The sequence below is a fragment of the Anarrhichthys ocellatus genome, unplaced genomic scaffold (genome assembly GCF_004355925.1).
Source record: "Anarrhichthys ocellatus isolate YVR2014 unplaced genomic scaffold, GSC_Weel_1.0 scaffold47, whole genome shotgun sequence".
Taxonomy (NCBI): domain Eukaryota; kingdom Metazoa; phylum Chordata; class Actinopteri; order Perciformes; family Anarhichadidae; genus Anarrhichthys; species Anarrhichthys ocellatus.
In genome coordinates, this window is record NW_022280077.1 from 1,081,672 (window position 1) to 1,100,781 (window position 19,110).

General features: G+C 40.6%; 3 protein-coding genes across 3 annotated transcripts; 2 read left to right on the top strand and 1 right to left on the bottom strand.

Moving 5' to 3' along the window:
- Positions 1-355: 355 nt before the first annotated feature.
- On the top strand, positions 356-6,684 carry gpr45 (G protein-coupled receptor 45). Its single transcript, XM_031869538.1, has 3 exons — positions 356-561; positions 2,091-2,317; positions 2,784-6,684. The coding sequence occupies exon 3, from the start codon at positions 2,892-2,894 to the stop codon at positions 4,053-4,055; it is 1,164 nt and encodes a 387-aa protein (XP_031725398.1). The 5' UTR covers positions 356-561; positions 2,091-2,317; positions 2,784-2,891; the 3' UTR covers positions 4,056-6,684.
- A 680-nt stretch (positions 6,685-7,364) lies between these two features.
- Positions 7,365-10,636, top strand: cunh2orf49 (chromosome unknown C2orf49 homolog). The gene is made up of 4 exons (XM_031869556.1): positions 7,365-7,514; positions 7,625-7,788; positions 8,931-9,183; positions 9,544-10,636. The coding sequence occupies exons 1-4, from the start codon at positions 7,404-7,406 to the stop codon at positions 9,598-9,600; spliced, it is 585 nt and encodes a 194-aa protein (XP_031725416.1). The 5' UTR covers positions 7,365-7,403; the 3' UTR covers positions 9,601-10,636.
- Positions 10,637-12,161: 1,525 nt separating this feature from the next.
- fhl2a (four and a half LIM domains 2a) lies at positions 12,162-17,596 on the bottom strand. Its single transcript, XM_031869547.1, has 6 exons — positions 17,530-17,596; positions 14,786-14,961; positions 14,484-14,658; positions 13,247-13,416; positions 12,938-13,124; positions 12,162-12,766 (listed from the first exon to the last, which is right to left on the bottom strand). Exons 2-6 carry the CDS (start codon positions 14,939-14,941, stop codon positions 12,615-12,617), a joined length of 840 nt encoding a protein of 279 aa, XP_031725407.1. The 5' UTR covers positions 14,942-14,961; positions 17,530-17,596; the 3' UTR covers positions 12,162-12,614.
- Positions 17,597-19,110: the final 1,514 nt, after the last annotated feature.

Here is a 19,110-nt window from a genome sequence, read left to right on the forward strand (position 1 = left end):
GTTTTCGTTTGCCCAATTGTTTTAGTAAACATGCTGTAATATTGCCATTTTATTGCTGTTGGTGACATTTATCAGTTTTTTCAATGTGCATCTTCAATATAAACAATTATAATGTGCAATCTTTAAACCTATTCGAATAATATCAATCGTATGATGTGTTGTATTATTTTTGTTGTTGTGTTGGGTAAAAACAAATTTTTTTTACTGTGCGGATATTTTTGCCAGATCAAGAGTATAACGTGATATTGTAACGCATTCATTAATAAGCAACAACGATATTGCTACATGTCCCACGTGTCGCATAGGAAACAAATACTGGAAACGCCACACCTGTTTAAACATTCCAGTTTCCAAATCAATGTAATCTCCGCACTGCTCCTTTAAATCAGTGACCACCTGCGTGTCTAGCGTCAGCATCGTCCGCAGTCGCCGCGATGGCGATCGATACAGGCAGTGAAATGTTCAAAGTGGGATATTTTGGGAAAGGCTCGGCATGCACAGGGAGAGAAATGCGATCGACGAGAGACATTCATGCAACCTGGTACCAAATGGAAGGTCAAGGTAGGCCTATTCATGTCTGCTTAATGCTTGAAATGGATCGTTGTATTTGCTTTAATCCCCTCCGCATTGCTTAGAAGGAATAACCATGTATGTTGTCTTTGATGCCTGTATATCATGTATTTTGAGATTAGCACTGGCTCGTGGTGATGCAGACAGGTTGAGCAGCGCGTGACTGACACAGAAACACAGGTGATGGAGAGAAACAGGCTCATATGTAAATATGAGGGGACACACAGTGCAGGCTAATTGGGGGCGCTATGTAAAAACGGTTAATGTCACAGGATGTAAGCAGTGGTTTATCAATGCAGGGAGGACTAGATTATGGCGTCACATATAAAACACTGTACATCTGCATCGAGGAGCTGATGCCACCATAATCCTCTGAGATTCATTACATCTGGATGCTGCTACTCATCAAATTATATGAAAATGAAGTCTTTACTCAATTATTTTATTTTTATTCATAATGTTATGGGCTATTATATTTATCCATGTTTGTATTGCCACATCAGTCCCACCTATTGATTCAAAGCTGAGCAGAGCAGCTGAGTAAATCCACTTGTTTTTCTGTTGAAATAAGAAGCTCGGATCCCCCTACAGGGCAAGTCAGCTCATTGTCTTCTTCATATAATTTGCAGTAAGGTGTTAAAATGGAAAATGTTAAGGTATTCTATTGCCTAGTTACCATAGTTTTATTGTAACATATAGGCTGCATGATCCCAGGGTTTCTTCTTTGCTACCACATGCCTTTTCTTCTCATTTTTGTTTTGTTCTCTAACAAGGTGATTTATCTCCTACATCTGATTCAATAGATGCTTTATTGATTATACTAAAAGATAAGGACCAATAGCATAGTGACCCATATAGTGTCTGACAGTGAGGCGTCTGTGTTTCAAGAGAAAATGCAGTTTGAAGTCCTGACAAAGTCCTAAATTGCAAAAACTCTGATACAGAGGATATTTTGTCATAGGGGATGAGAGTACAGGCTGCCTGTTGCCATGGAAGTGGTGACCTTGTTGCCTTGGCAACAACCAGCAACACTATGCAGTAGCTGATAATGTTTTTGTGCAAGAATGTAGCTACAGTCACTGGAGGGCCCGTTTCCTCTCACCTGGGTGGGGGAACCATCATATATTGAGGTAACACTAGTCCTCTTATTGTAGGGTAATTCAAACTTAGATTTTTGACTATAAGTTATATTACAGTGACAAAGATATTCTGTGTATATTACGACAGTACAATCACTGAATCAGGCCTTTTCACAGAAGATATTTTGACAAGTCAGAGTATGAAAAGCTTGTTGATGATCATAACAATGATCCTGATAGTGTGCATGCTGGCTCACTGTCACACTGTTATGTCTCACTGGGACATTTAGAACAAAGCCATCGATGATTACTCCCACCTACTATTATGACTGCTGGAGGTGTCTGCTGCACTAAGGCCTATCACATCTAGATTCTAACACGCGGTCACAAGGAACTAAACATGGGAGGTAATGACCCTGAACTCATCTTCTTGTCTCCCAGCACTTAGGAGCCAGTCCACCTGTGAGGACCACATCTGAGACCTGAACGCCAGGATGACCTCAACACATTGTTAACAATGTCCCGCCGTCAGGAGCAGGAGGTGGAAAAACCATAGCAACAGACGTGTCCTGAGGATGCCTCTCTGATTTATCAAGATTGCATCACAGTCTGAAGCATCATCCAAGAATGGCCTTCTGCTCAGTTGAAGGAAGACACGCTGTGCCATGGTTTGTACTATAATGTGTGTATTTCTGTTCACGTGTGAAGAATTACATGTACTGTTTGTCTCGGAGGCTCGGTGGTGTGAATGTTTGTATACGCGCCCACGTGAGTCTGTACAGCTGTTAATCATCAACCTCATTCAAGCCAGCGAGCGGCACAAGTATGTCCTGTCTGCGACTATATCGCTCAATGAGGTGTGTCTGGCTTATATAATGGGGACGTCATTCCTCCTCTCACTGTTTCAAATTTACAATTGTCCCTGAGTAATAGATGACAGAGCAACTCAATTATCTAATGAGACACTCATCGTGTTTCCAGCAGCTTATTTAAAGTGACAGACAGCACGTCATCATCCATTAAAATCATGGAACATACACTCTTATGCAATTTGACTGTTTCTCTATAGGTTGTTTGTTTTCTGTTTCACAAAGTATTTTTAAGTGCCATATGTCAATATTCTTTCTCTCTCAGATATTGCCATGGAAGACCAACTGCCGGAGGACAACTTAACGTGCGTACCACAACAATAATCAAACATGTACCGTCTTTTGGGCTGACATCTCCTGAAAAATAGCTGCCATGGCTTTTTGTAACGAAAGCCTGCTGGAGGAGGAGTGCGGCTTCATGGGGCCTGACATGGTAGAAGAAGCAGCGGAAAGTCTCCCGTCAGAAGCTGCTAATCCCCTCATATCAGTCACTCTGCGCGTGACCCTGGCCGCCATAATGATCTTCATGATTACGATTGGTTTCCTCGGCAACGCCATCGTGTGTCTGATTGTTTACCAGAAACCTGCCATGCGTTCTGCTATCAATCTCCTCCTCGCCACGTTGGCCTTTTCGGACATTATGCTCTCCCTGCTCTGCATGCCCTTCACTGCAGTCACCGTGGCCACTGCCGACTGGAGCTTTGGAAGCGGTTTCTGCCGAGCGTCCATCATGCTGTACTGGCTGTTCGTCCTGGAGGGGGTGTCCATACTCCTCATAATCAGTGTGGACCGTTTCCTCATCATTGTGCAGCGGCAGGACAAGTTGACCCCACACAGAGCTAAACTGTTGATTGCGGGTTCATGGGTGCTGAGCCTGTGTGTGTCTCTGCCGTCTGTAGTCGGGTGGAGGACGGGTGCAGCAGGTATTGGGGGTGCCTGGGCGCCGCAGTGTGTGCTGGGTTACAGCGATTCTCTGGCAGACCGTGGGTACACGGTGCTGTTGGCAGTTGCGGTATTCTTTGTACCGTTCACTGTCATGCTGTACTCTTACATGTGCATCCTCAACACTGTGCGCCGCAACACCCTGCGCATCCACAACCACACCAGCGAGCATTCCTGCCTGCCAGCGCTCAACCAAGTCAGCAAGATGAGACTTACCGGCCTGCAGCGGCCCCCTCAGATCAAGGTGGACATGAGCTTCAAGACCCGAGCCTTCACCACCATTCTCATCCTCTTTGTCGGCTTCTCTGTGTGCTGGTTGCCGCACACAGTGGTCAGCTTGCTGGCCGTGTTCAGCCGGCAGTTCTACTACAGCTCGGTCTTCTACCCAATCAGCATAGGAGCCCTGTGGCTCAGCTACCTGAAGACGGTCTTCAACCCCGTCATCTACTGCTGGAGGATCAGGAAGTTCAGGGAGGCCTGTCAGGAGTTCATTCCCAAGAGCTGCAGACTGTGTCCCAGAGTGCCGGGCCGGAGCCGCAGGAGAGTGAGGCCCAGCAACATCTACGTGTGCAGCGAGACTCAGTCAGCTGTGTGAAACAAGGAGGGCCAGTTTGTCGATGCCCATTAAGCAGGTGTTGACGTCGACTGTTTTTAACTCTTACTTTTCCTCTTGATAAGCAATCAAATCTCACCTTAAACACATATTGACAAAAGAAACTTTCAATCTCAATTTTAAAGCAAGCAAGGATTAGAAGAGAAGGATTCTCAGACAACTGGAGAACTCCCTCCATTGAGGAAGGTCATGTGATATGATCGTAAACCTCCATTACAGCTACTGAATAGACCTGGTGGTGAGATTATTGTGTCTGCTGCTTTCAGTCTCAAGATAAAGCAGTTGTTTTTAACTTTGTGGCCATTATGGTTTCTGAGATTTACTGCCAAATTATTTCATATCATCCATTTTCAATTTACTTCTCCATTTCAAAATGAGTCCCTGATGTGATTCATTAATGGCATTCTGTTTCTTCAGACTGTAGACAAAAAAGAATCATGCACAGTACTAGTGTTCAATGAAGTCCATAAGCTTTCAACTGATGTCTTTAAAAGAAAATCATAATTTGAATGACATTTGTGCAGAAACATGGCCTTGTGTGAGTTGCAACTGTTATTTAAAACTGTGCGTGTGTCAACAAAGAAGTGTGTCAGTTATTGAGCTGTGAATGGTTACTTGAATGTATTATCTTTTCATAAATAAAGGAACCAGGTTAACAAATTCAGTTTGTAAAAAAGTTTGCTGAGTGCTTGGATGAAAAACACAGTCTAGACATCCGCTTTTACAATGAATATGGTCGCTGGGATACCAAAGACATCTATTCACTTTGAGTGGATGTACAGTATCTCTACATACAGACATTTGTGTATTTAATTCTATCAGCTTAGCTAATACCATTGGAAGAAAGAGGCTAGCACAGACATTTGAACTATCGTTTTCGCAAATGAACACCTGTGAACAAATGAAGTGAATGCACTGTGGTGTTAAATATGTTTGGCATTTTGATATGAATACAGGTTGTCGGTTGTAATGAAGTACCGCATTAAACAGGAAGATGGCGCTGTTCATTCATTGCAAATATGGATAGCTCCATTTCCTGCTGAACTCTCAGCCTGAAATGCCATTTTGTTTCACTTCATTCACTTACATGAATTGCTGAAGAAATTCGAGATGCTTGCAGTGATCCTGCAGGTCTGGCACCAGGTCACCAAACAGCAACTACCTTTTCACAGGCTGGGCTGGTTTAGACATGTGGTCTTCCTTTTTTGATATAGCAAAACTGCTCATGTGATTATCAGTTTATCAGCTATATTTAAAATGGTGAATCAAAACCATGGCACCTGGTGCTGTTTAATAATGGTTTATACCTGAAAGTCGCATGACTCAAGGAAGGTATTGTCATCACACACATTAACAGTACATACTTACTCACATAAATACATTTAACCATGTGCCAACACATGACAACCAACATACTCTCCCTCTTAATTAAGATCACATGGTCGCTTCTAATTCACATTACTGTCTTAATTTAATCAGTTAAGTTACAACAAACCATTCAACTGCAGAGACGTCAGGAGAAGGGACTTTTTATGCTCTGATCTGAGGCTGAGACTCGTCCGAGGCTGCACTAGTTTCCTATAACAGGCGCAACCAGTATAAGCTCAGGAACATGGTTTGAAAAAAAGCCTGCATATGAATTTGGAAACTCTGTATGTTGGTCTACAATCCCACAAATGAGTTACATTCATTTAAAGTTGTAAAAGAAACTTAAAACATCAACCTGACAGATGATAAAAGATAATTCTGCCCTGGGTCACATTTTCTTATATATTTTTTTGTGTTCATTTTGTGTGGCAATTCTTGAATGGTATTTTAGGCGTATAGGTCAGCCTGAAAATAAATCACATTAAAGGTTGTAATGTATGAAGCATATACCTGTAATCAAATTTCAACAACATCACATTTACACTATGCAAACAAAACACTACACATTTGTTGGAATGAATTCATGAACTGAAAGAAATACTTTATTATCAATTTTGTTATGTTTACATATATTTTAAAGTATTCTTTTAGGCATTCCCTCGATGGATGGTTGTTTATTTCGAAGCATGTGAAATAAGTTTGTGCACCATATTATATTGTTACAGATGAACCTGATTAGAAATAATACGTTTCAAAACCATTCAGACAGAACATATTTAGTCATAAGTTATATCAGTTGTTATTTGCAAACTGTTCGTCTAATTGGCTAATGGATGACACATGTTCGCATATATTCAACTTCTGCTACTTTATACTTCTACTCCACTACATCTCAGAGGTAAATATTGTTATTTAACCTCTACTACATTTGTCTGACAGCTTTGTACTTCAGATCACAGTCTTTCAACCCCTTCCTGTCCAGTGAAAACCATGGATCTTCAATGTGTTGATTTTGAATCAACTGCTGCTGCAATTCTCCTGCTTCTTAAGCTAAATAAAGTATTTAAAATGTATCAGCTGGAAAATGCATCATTACAAAGCTGAAAACAGGGATGGATTTCTACAAGATACGTGGTTCTCACAGGACAGTAACGATGATACATTGTTATAGATTTAACTATTAACAGTATGAATAAGTTAATATTAACATTAGCAGAACCTTAAAAATCGACAGCAGTAAAATGCAACATGAACATGAATCCAGCAGTAATATGAATACAAAACGTATCATTGTACCACACAATGAGTTGGGCTACTTTTGATACTTTAAATGAATTTTGATGATAATACTTGTGCAGGGATTTTACTTGTACTGGAGTATCTTCATGATTAGTATTAGCACTTTCATAAAAATAGATAATTTTATGTTTTTCAATAAGCATACAAACGTGCAGGAATCATAAGTAAATGGCATGTTGTGTTCGTACAAAACAACTTTGGAGTAAATTATCACAAATTAATTCTGATGATATTCATCCTCACTTTCTATTATTTTAGAAAAATGTATTGTTTGGAATATGACAGGAATCTCAGGTCGCAGTTCTACTTGCATAATTATCTTATCATTGACTTAATTGACAAGAATTCATATTCACAAATCCAAATTCTTAATCGAAAAGCCAAATGTTTTAGAACAGACTGTTCTTGACAAACGACGGCCTACATTTCCTCTGAATGAAGCCTTCAAACAAAAATAGATGGTAAAACGTATAACCAAAATATATATTCAACTTTATTTTTATCTTTTTCAATACAACCTTTTTTCCACTTTTTTTTTTTTTGTAGACTCAAGTTGTATAACTTGAGCTACAATTGTCTCAATAAAGTTGGTGAAAAAAAGAGTAAAAAGACATACCGTGTTGTTATGCCGCGGTGCATGCCGGGAAGAGAATAGCATTCAATATGGCGACTTCCACAGGAAAAGATGGAAAAGCTGTCTGTAGCTCGGGTGTGGATCTATTACTGCACCCTGAGCTGTTGTCTCACGAGTTCATGCAGCTAATCTTACGTGAGGTGAGTTAATGTTTCGAGAGAAACGGTCTGCGTACATCAGCAGTCGGTAGCCTCATGTTTGTAATATCGGGAAAAAAAGGTGAGCTAACATTTCTTTCTGTCTGAATCAGAAACATGTCAGTACCAGAGAATGTGAAAGCCGGGACCGGCTCACAGAGCTTTACCTTCGGCATGTCATCCCGCTGCCGCAGAGGACTTTACCCGACAGTCGCTGGGGAAAGAGGATGGAGAAGATCCGAGGGAGGCACACAGCGGCCGGTCACAGTTCAGACAGGTAACGCTTGCTACACTGGAGGCTTTCAAGATGCACCTTACTGTGTTTTCATGGGCAGCTTATTAGGGACGGAAAGTAACTAAGAAACGTTACATTTACATAAGTACCATACCGTTACTCTTGGGATACTTCTTTATTATAGTATTACCATTAATACATCTGACCCACTACATCTTAAAGGGAGACATTGTAGCTTGTAATCCACAACATGTATTTGATAACTTCAGTTAGCTACTGCAGGTTCAGATGAAATGGAAAAAAGTAATTAAAATGAGCTCCACCTTAACCAGCTGCAACGTTAAAGTTAAACATTGAAGCACGTACGTTACTCTGTTATATAGTTACTCAGCATCCCATAACCGATGGGGAAAATTAAAACAACTTTTTAAGACTGTTATTGAGCTGCTGGTTATCTTCAAAGACACCGTTCTCACAAATCTGCTGCCTGCCTGGCACTATAAAATGTACAAACTGCACCCCTAGTTTAACATACAGCAGGTGAGACCAGTCTGATGAAATATTGAATTCTCTCCATCACATAATGTTGGTCATCACAGTCACACGTCTACCTGTCCAGACTAAAGATACACTTTCATTCAAACCGTTACAGATTAAAATACCTCAACTCAGGGTGCTCTCAAATACCGAGTACCAATCTTAAACCAGTGCTCTCTTCTTCTTCACAAATTTAAAATCAGCATACAGTGCAGTTTTTGAGACAGAAACTCAAAACATGACCAAAGGTGTTTTAGAGAAGTTCATGTGCACGTGTCTCCACCAATTCAAGTGCCACAAATAGTTAATAACGCAGGTGCGCTGTGTGACCTGTGCAGCAATCTGCTCCGAGCAGTTGGGTGATATGCAGCACAAAATACGGTCGTTGGCACACAGTTTGCAGTGTGCTGCTGGATCGGCAATGGCACACCGTCTGCTGTCTCCCTCCTCCATCTGTGAGGCACGGAGAGTCACCAAGATACCAAACTGGTACAGGTGTGCCTCAGCAAATATGCCAGCACAGAGCAGTGCTTCTCCCTGTGCACCTGCTCAAAACTAGAGCCCTTACCATCAACATGAGTTTAATCCATTTTAGTTCAAACGATTGGTTGTTGTTGTAATTGTTGTTTGGTCATTTTCTGTTCCAGTAACGACCATAATAGGAAAAGGCCTCTGATTGTGTTTGACGGCAGTTCCTCTCACTCCGGCCCATTAAAAGTAAAGAAACCAGAAGGAACCGCCTTGTCAACGGGAATCACTGACAGGTTAAAACCTCCTCCTGCTGCAAACTGGTGCAGCCCCGCCCCTAAGCTGTCTGGAGACACGTCTTCCTCTTCCTCTTCCTCATCCATTCATTGCAGCACCGACACAGCAGACCTCAAACGGGAAGCAAACGGCTCGGTAGGAACTTTTTGTTCTGTTACATGCAAGTTTACTGTGTGACTCAAGGAAAATGTGCATAGTTATCAAAATTGTTACTAACAGTAATACTTTCACAATACAGTTGATTCTTTGAAATACAAAATATGGAAAATATAATTACAAATACTGTAAATAAAGATGAAAACATGCCTCTAAAATGGCAAAAAAACTTTGCAACTCAAATACTTTATGTGCAAAACAGAAAACTCACGATAGGAAATTATCATGAATCCATAAATGTAATAAACCGTTGATATTGGCATGCTAATTGATCAGTAACACATTACATTAGACCACTTTTTGTAATATTTGTTAATGTTTCATCTTCCATCTCTTCAGGGTGCAATGAAGTCTCCAGATTTGAAGAAAAAGATCCACCATGTGACGTGGCCCTGACCTCTAACCTCTATACACACGGACCTGATTGCAGCTCGGGCTCTGAAGGACAGACCGCTCCCCTCCCACCGAATGTTGTTTCCCAGTATCTGTGCTCTCCCCATCCAAGTTATCCAACTAAATGTACCACAGAAGGGATGAAACCCCTTAAACCTGTGTGTCTACGCCACCTCACAGCTCTCTGTCTGCCATGAGCTGACGGGATGGTTCTCCGAGGATCCTGCTTTTAAAGTCACAAGCTTCCTTGTAGCTTTCCACAACCTCAAGTGCCCTTACCATAGATGATCAGCGACTCTCCTCGTGTCCTACACGGAGAGCTTCTCGAGGACAAAACAAGTAACACGACTTTTGTTTTCTGAAATGCCATTTATGGAAATGATGGTTGTTGATGTTCTGTTTCTGTGCACAAGTTGGTTTTGTTCAGAGGGCCTCCAGTACTGAGTTGCGAAGGTGACAGGGTGCTTTTCCTGTCTAGGTTTTGTTTAAAATGTTGTAAGTGGTAGTACCATGACTTGAATGGACAGATTATCTTTGAAACAAATGATTTAGGCTCTCATAGTTTGAGATTGTGACTGATGGACATATCTAAGATTCATTGTTAACACTTTTTAAGGCAGTGCAAAACAATAGTGTGTTTGAAGCGATAGTAGGTGTCTTTTCTTTTCTTCTCAATGAACTCCATTCCACTGATGTTTGGCCTCAGTTGTTCAGGGTTTTTAAATATGAGTATCTTGTTATTGTGCATTTTTTTTTTTCAGGCTGGATCATAGTCCATGGTTAAACAGCCATTTTGACACAGAGGAAGCAAGTAACCTTTATTCATGTACTTGAATATCATCTTAAAATAGACTAAACCAGGAATATTGTTATTTTGGAAGTATGTATTCTGAATTGTGTATAGATTGACTCAGTTACTTTCTTTGAAACGGATGTAGACAGAGTTCATCAAAAAGATTTACAAAGCATTTTAAATCCATTGTGAAATCCAGTGTCATGTTTGTATCGATGCTTTTTAAAATAAATTGTCTCAATACAATTAATCGCTTCTGTTGATTTAATTACAGAAAAGCAAACCGCTTTGTGGTCCATGTCTGATATGCCGGAATTGAAAAGTACCTTAAACTAACGCTGTAAAAAGTAATAAAGGAAATCTAAATTCTACTTAAAGCTCGGATAACCATCTTTTTTTTCTTTTTTTGCATAATTTGGGGGACACAAATCCACAATAACCGAGCATATTGTTATTCGAGTGCTCTGAGAGAAAACTAGACTTCTGCACCTGTTTATGACTTGTTTACAGCCTTTAGAAAATAGGCAGACTTTGGCCTCATATTAACAGATGATGCACACACACGTCCATTCATGTACTGAAAGCACAAGAACAACTGCCTATATGCTGCAAAGCAACCAAAAAAAAGGAAGACGGACTTAAAAAAAGAGCCTTACAATATCGGCGAAGAATTGCAAAGACGGAGAGAAATGTAAGTGGTTCAGCCATCTGCAAACTGTAGCCAAAGACCCATGGCTGCAAGAAGCTCATGGAAGCTCAATGGTAAGCAGAAGGCGTTTGCTCTCCATCATTGAAACGCTGATATTGTATCTAGCTACAGCCTCAAATCGCGGTGTGTCATCTCAAAGGCTTTACAGGCTCATAAGTTTGCAAAGAAATGGGACTCTCTCGTAAAGAAATCGTCTGGTAATTTGTCATTTCCCCTGGGAGAATCATGCAATGGCTTGCGTTAGTCAGTGGGTGAGTGAGTGAGTGAGCGAGTGTGCACCGCTATGTCTGTCCAAAGCTAATATTGCATTCTACTGCATTACATGTTGGGTGCTCATTTATGGCTGCATGCTCAAGGAGCTATTGTGGTTGCGTTGACTCACACTTTTTCAAAACACCTTTTATTGACTGTTCTATATACTGCCTGTTGATTCCTCACACACTACTCTTTACCGGTAAAGGCCGCAAGTCATAACGCTGAGTGCATCGCTGAACCCCAGCTGCTATTCTGCGGCCAGACACACAGTGGGGGAAGACCGTTCTCTTTACAACCATAGGGAAAACCATAGACTGTATGTCTATGGAACAAAAACTATTTCCCCACTTTTATTGTTTTTGGACGGTGTCTTTGGTTATCAGCTACAGCTGACTCATGCAACCTTGATGTAGTTTGTTTATAGCGTTTATTTGCTTTTCACTTCTGCTGATTGCATTCACGCTTCAAAATGAATGAAAGTGGTGTTCATTTGTGGAGATTATCTTGCTCAACAAAACTGGTTGGCACCATAGCCTTACCTTAAGCTTATTTTCTGCACTACTTCAAAGATTCAATGGAAAAACGAATCGTCTATTTGTCATATTTTTCAATGCTGCCGTTTTTCTTCCCTATCTTTAAGAGATCCCCGACCCACCAACCTGCAGTACCTTTTGTATAAAATTTGTGTAAATTCTTCTGTTCAAAGGTCAGACAGTAGAAATATTTTCACCCTTTTGTTTTTCATATGAACAATTCTGAAATGCATGTGATATCATACAGCTTCAGTTGGAATTATAAGAGTAAAGACACAATTTTAATATTTTTAATTGGTAATACCAGAGCTCATTCTTAAAACCTCTACTAATTATAGCATCAAGCTAGTCCATGCACAAAGCAGCAATTATAGCAATTCAAAGTGGATAATCAACATTAACATTGTAGATTTATTTCAAAATGCTTCATACAGTGTCTATCTGCAACCATGATGCTGTTGCATAAGGAAAGATCTTTACGTTCATGTTATTTTATTAGTGACAACTTTTTCTCAAAGAACAATTTATTTAAATAATATCTCTAAATTCAAATAATACTGTTAGTAGTTTTTATTTCATGACATACAACAATATACATTCATAGTAAGGTTGTAAAGATGCTATGGATGCTATGCTCTGTGCTCTGATAGTATTTATTGTATCTTTGACATTGCTCTATTGTAACATGATCATCCAATCCGATGTATTAGCCGTCCTTCAGACTGAATTAGATGTCCTTGCCGCACTCTGGGCACAGGATGTCATCACGTTCAGTGAGGAAGCCACGGCCAACCAGGGACACGGAGCACTTCTTACAGTTGAAGCAGTCATTGTGCCACTGGCGCTCCTCAAAGGAAATGTACTTACTACCTCCAAGGCCTGAAAGTGAAGAACAAGTCCAAGTTAAAACAACTGGGGAAATCTTATAAAGCGTGGACCTAAATGGCATATCACACAAAAATAATTTGTGTGGGTTCTTCCTTTGCCCATGCCACACCTTTCACACTTTCAACAAGTTTCATGACAAAAACATTGATTCATTGTGATTACCGCTGATGGGGGTGGTGCAGGAGGCACACTTCTTGGCATAAAGGTTGCAGAAACAGTTGAGACAATAGGCAAAGTCATCTCTAGAGGTAAACCTCTGGCCAGACAGCTGCTGCTTGCAGCTAGTGCACAGGAAGCAGTCCTTGTGCCAGGGCTGGTCATGGTAGGTCACCCCGCCAGTGGTGATGGGCTAATAAGAGGAAACAGGAATGTCATATGGTCACACTTCAGGTGTAATCATTGTTCTTTTCGTAAAGATGGAGAATGATTGAGTACTACTTTGAAAATCAGTTCCAGGTTGGTCTCCTATACCTTCTTGCAGTGCACACACTGCATGGCAAACTGCTTCTCATAGCAGGGCACACAGAAGTTATGGCTGTCCTTCGGGATAAAGCTCTTGATGCCAATGGGCTGCTGGCATCGCTGGCAGGTGAAACAGGTCTCGTGCCAGCTGTTCCCCTTGTGCTCCATCTTCCTGGAGCCTTCAGAGACACACAACATAAAGGGATGGATGGAGTTAGTGAAGGAAGGCAAAGACAGCAATAAGAATTAGAAAAAACAAAATGTGCGTTTTGGAGTCAAGAAACAATATACATTTACATGTTTTATTTTGGTGTTGTTTGTGAGAACAACCAATTCAATTTATGGAAAAAAAACTTGAGTTTAACTATCAACTTGATATTAAAAATGTCCAGAGTGTTCATATTGGTCCTTTTTTATTAGTATCAATCGAGATGACAGTTAAGAGGTCACCATAATATGATAATAAAGTGATAATAATATGATAAACCGTACATGTGGTACCATACACATTTTTATGGTTTAATAATCAGGAGTGATTTTATATTTCTTAGTTAAAGCGTTAGAATTGCCCCAGTTCCTGAATACGTAATTACATTGTTAGATACATGATGTAAAACACATTACAGTTACAGTTTCTATTTATGCTGCATCCTCCGTAAAAACTTGCTGTGACTATATTTGCTTCCCTATGCACAGATGTTGTCTTTTCAACACATTAACTGATAATTCATAAGCATACTAGAAACCCAGTCGTCTTACTAACAGTTCCAAATTCACGACTGGTCACTGAAGATGAACTCCCTTCCTGGTAATCTAAGGCAGGCAAATTCAGTATCCTCTTTTAAATCTCTTCTGAAGACTCACTTATTTTTTACATCTGACAGATTGTATTTTATTTATTTATTTTTATCTTATTTCACCTGTTTGATTGTGTTTCTTATTTGCTTTCATGTTTATTGTGAAGCACTTTGTTTTGGAAAGGTGCTATAAAAATAAAGTTATTATTACTGACTAACTGCAGTGCACACTTTCCCTCACATAATTGCACTGATGTATTGTACTTATAATGACACATTTGGCAGCATTTAGATTTAAGACAATCATTTGTAAACCATTCACAGAGGCACTATTCTGACGCTTACATACTTTCGCAAAGTTTTTCATATCAAAAATTGGAATTTGCTGTGTTGCTTTGGTATAGACTCAACTTAAATATCTTGCTCTCTGTGTGGTTTTCTTCCTATACCTGGCATGATGGTTTTCTTGCAGTCATGGCACTTGGAGGAATACTCATTGGAGTAGCACTCAGTGCAGAGGAGCTTTTCATCCTTGGTGGAGAAGGGCTTGTCCACAAGCGAACGCTTGCACTGGAAACACATGAAACACTCCTCATGCCAGTGACGGTCCTTGTAAGACAGATCCTACAAGAACATCAGATAGATGGTTAGAGCTGTACCAACTTTGATGATAAATAGTGTTCAAGACAGAAATCCAAAGAAAGAGCGTGTTAGGGATCATATGCTCAATGTATTTTGTGACATCTCTTACCCTGGTGTTACAGCCAATGGGCTTCTTGCACTCCTCACAGGTGTTGGAGTACAGGCTCTCGTAACATTTCACACAGTAGGGATTCTCCTCTCTCAGAACATACTTCTTCCCAAAAAGGGACTCTTTGCAGTAGTGGCAGTCGTAGCGCTCAGTCATTGTCACAAAGAGTCTCTTACCTGAGAGAGTGGGAAACAAAAAGAGACACAGGAAGTGAGAGGAGAGAAAGTATTCTGTCTAAAGTACGTGACTTAATGCTCACAGCAGTTGTAAACCGAGGTAAACTCCCGCATCGAGTTGATTTCACAAATGAAACAGCTTCATCCGGACAATTTTTCAACCCCCATCATCTAAATAACAAAAAGCTTTGTACAGTTTTGTCTTTTTGCTACTCAGTTCAAATACATATTTGTAGTGACACTGACGCAGACAGCAATTTCTCAGAGATCCTTAATTCCAAGCAATAAATGTTTTCTAGGACACCTTCGGTATCAAGATCCTTCACATGACCGATTTTTTTTCCATGTTGCATTTCGTTCCCTTTCATCTCTCTCTCCCATCTCTCAGCAGTCCTTCATTTTGTTCTCGGTATCAGAACTCAAAGGTGATAGATGAGAAGGATATAAATAACTCCTATCAGCCCTGCTTAGAGACACTCAACTTTCCCCACATTGCATACCAACGTTCACTATGCCGCGGTACTTTGACCGATCCATCACCTCACGGCCAGCTGTCAGCACCAGATCACTGTATCCCTTGTCATCGTGCTGGTGTGTGAGTGTATGTCTTTGTATAAGTGGGTTTGAATGGCACTCATAATAATGGCTACTCACAATCTGCAGCTGTTTGTGGTCTGCCTGTTAAGCCCTCTGGTTATCCCACCTGTGCCTAAATACTCTTACTCTCTCTGGACCAAGGATAGTATAGAGGCAATAAATCTAAATGTGTGTGTGCAGTCTGGACATCTTCACGAGGTATGGGAAAAGGTTATATGAGAAGATATGAAATGAGCTTGAATATATTGCCACCCCATGCTTTTAGTTTGACACTCACCCACACACACACACTCTACTAATGATGTGACTATATGTGCTCGGCAAAGCTTTGACCATATAAGGAGGCTAGAAAAAAAACATGGAAAACTCAAAATTCATATCCCTCCTGACCACTCTTTCATTCTTTTCTGGTTTTCTTAATTGCTTGAATTCCTGTTTTTGATTCAGCTTTGCTCCTCTGTTGTTATTCCCTTTATCTTGCTCTTTTATTGTGCGCGTACAGTCGGAGCTTCTTGCCCTTGATCTATTTGCGATCATTGTGTGTTCCCACCTCTGTGCTCCAACATTAGATCTGTGTGTGATCTGTTGTGTATAGTGTCTTTTATCTGGCTTAAGTTGAGGCCTATAATATGCCCGTCCTTTATGCTCGAGTTATTCTCAACCCTCCCACATTCCCTCATTGTCTATTGCTCCAACCATGACTCACCTAGCTTATATAAGGATTTATTGGACTCCTAAAAATAAAAAAAGGATAATCTCAACTGCCACAAATAAAACCTCCAGCTTTATTAGACACGTCATGCAGCTGTTTCCCAGCTCCTGGGGTCTCTTTGATGCTGCCCATCGGTGCAGCCTGGCCTATTCCCTCAATCAACTCTCAGTGCATTATGTCTTTTGTTTAAATCCACACTCATTTTCAAATTATTGCAAGGAATTTATTTTTTTGTCAAGCTGAAAAATAAAAATCAATGTGCTTTTTATGGCTCAAGTAACCCTAATATCTACAGCTCTTCACATTACCAAATGTTTTAAGATGCACATTTTTGTCTTTAAAATGTTATCCAACCATGTATAGTGTGCAATCCATAAACCAGTACTATCTCTGACAGTGAGACCTCTAAACAGCCTGCTTACATCGATTTTCTACTCTTTCAAAGCAACAATTCTGGTGGAATTCCTCGATGATTGAATACGTATTTAACAACAGTCAGTAATAGTAGGCTTTTAAGAATAAAATGTATAATCGAATTAAGCTCTAAATTGAAAATGTTCCTATTAAATCCTGAAGTAAATGCAATACAAATAAAAATGTGCAGTTCAACCTGAATCCTTCCACCGACTCTAAAATGCCATGCTACTGTAAAGATACTATATTCCTCTTCTGTGTGGAGATCTTTTCAGGAACATTTCGCATCTCTTAGTTGTTGTATTAACAGGTACTTTGTATACTTAAAAAGTGTGACTAAAAGATTTTATACTGAATTGCATCACACCAAAATGCTATGAAGTGCGACAAATGCTGTAAAGCCACAATAAAAGCAAAAGAACCAACTGGTTTGCCAAAATGGAAGTTACTGTGTAATAAAACAAGTCAGCAGCTGACACCTTCACTGACACAGTTTTGCTGAAGCGAAGTGTGAGATTGATGAGAAGAGAGGAAAGACGGTTGGAAATGAACAGGGGTCAACAGGGTTTTTTTTGGAGATAGATGATTTAATAAAAGATGAAGTCTCTGAGACAGACATGAGGGCAGACAGATGGGTGGAGAGAAGAGGGGGTTAAATAGTGAAGGTACTGTGCAGGTAGAAAGAGGAAGAACATGAGCAGGTGGATGGGGAGGCAGACAGGAGGATGCCAGAGCAACCTGGAAAATGGAAGACACAGTGAATGGACACCAATGAAAGGATGAATGGGTCCAAAGATGGATGGGTGGATGGATGGATGGAGCAGTTGAACAGAGTTGGGTCTTACCTTCCTGTTTGAGGAGTGTTTGCCTGTGCGGAGTCTGGGCAGACTGAGAGAGGAGACTCCGGGTGAGCCGTAGTTACTCCTGATTGCATTACTCCACCCATCAAGGGCTAATTGAAAACAAAGGAGGGGCAACTGGGTGGGGGGGTAGCAGAGGGGCAGGGAATCTTTTTCGAGATGATCTATAAATAGAGCGGTGCTTCACAGAGATAACCCCAGGGCCCCCTTTCACTCGCTCATTCAGTCACCAGCGAGGACGTGTGGCCTTTTAAGGTCACTCAGTTGTTCACTCTCTCACGTACTCACTCAGTGATTCACTTGCTCACTCGCTCACATACATTTCACTTCATCTGTCTAATATTTGTGTTTCTCCTCACAACGGCCTTATCATACCATCCCTCCCTATCCAACTTCCTGCAGAAAAGCAAGTTATCGACTGCTGTTTTCTTTACGTCAGAGATATCTGTGGGGATCAATGTCATAATATTACAAACACACACACACACACACACACACACACACACACACACACACACACACACACACACATGCACGCTGTTACATAATGCTTTAATCTTCCTATGGCCGGTTGATACAGGATGAAAAGGATGCCAAGGGTCAAACGTCAAAGATTGTTGTCCTGTGAGATTTGTCCTTACTCATATGTCTCATCTGTCTTTACCTCCCTATATTTCCCCTCACAAGGGAATACGCATTCAATCCCAAACCTCCAACGTGTCGGGTACAGTATCCAGGCCGGGTAATGACAGACACCCGCATGGTTTGTAAGAAAATTGTAGAACTATTTTCTGGTACACCACCCTCCATCCCAACTCTCTCATTCGCTTACTCTTTTTGTCTCCTTTCTCTCTCTCTCTCTCTCTCTCTCTCTCCCCCTGTCTCTCCCCCCTGTCTTAAGCAGGTCTTCCTGACCCAGTGGTCCCTGGACACTCTCCAGTGAGAAACTGCGTCACTAGATTCAAGTGTTCTATTTTTGGGGCTTCACAAAGTGTGTGTGTGTGTGTGTGTTTGTGTGCGTGTTGCGTCTACTTGCTTGGTGATCCCCCTGACTGGTTCACATTTGTGGATGAATGGATTGTCATGAAATTTGTTTTTTCCCCTCGGGATAAATAGTGAGACTTTATCCCTTTACTTTTCATAGTGCCATAATCAAGTCATAACGTTCATTTATCACATACTGTGGTTTAAGACCAAATACTTACAAAACTAATGGTATTCCCATCAGCCTCAGCTGTACCTTGTGTTTAGTGCTAATAAGTACAGCTAAGATGATGAACATGGTATTATACCTGATAAAGATCAGTATCTGTCTCACAGCAGCCTCACAGAGGTGTTATCATGGGTGTAAACTCTTAGTCTTGTTGAAGTAACTGTGGCAAGGAGTACAGTTTAAAACAATGGGTTATTGTTGTTTTTGTATCAAACAATGTTATTTTTTATTACTCCTATGCAAGTGTTCCAAATGCCACCTGAAATTAAAATATGTTTAAAAGAAACTTTTCAATATTTAAATGTAGATAATATCTTGTCAATGCTGTCATGAATAAATACTTTATTTATTCC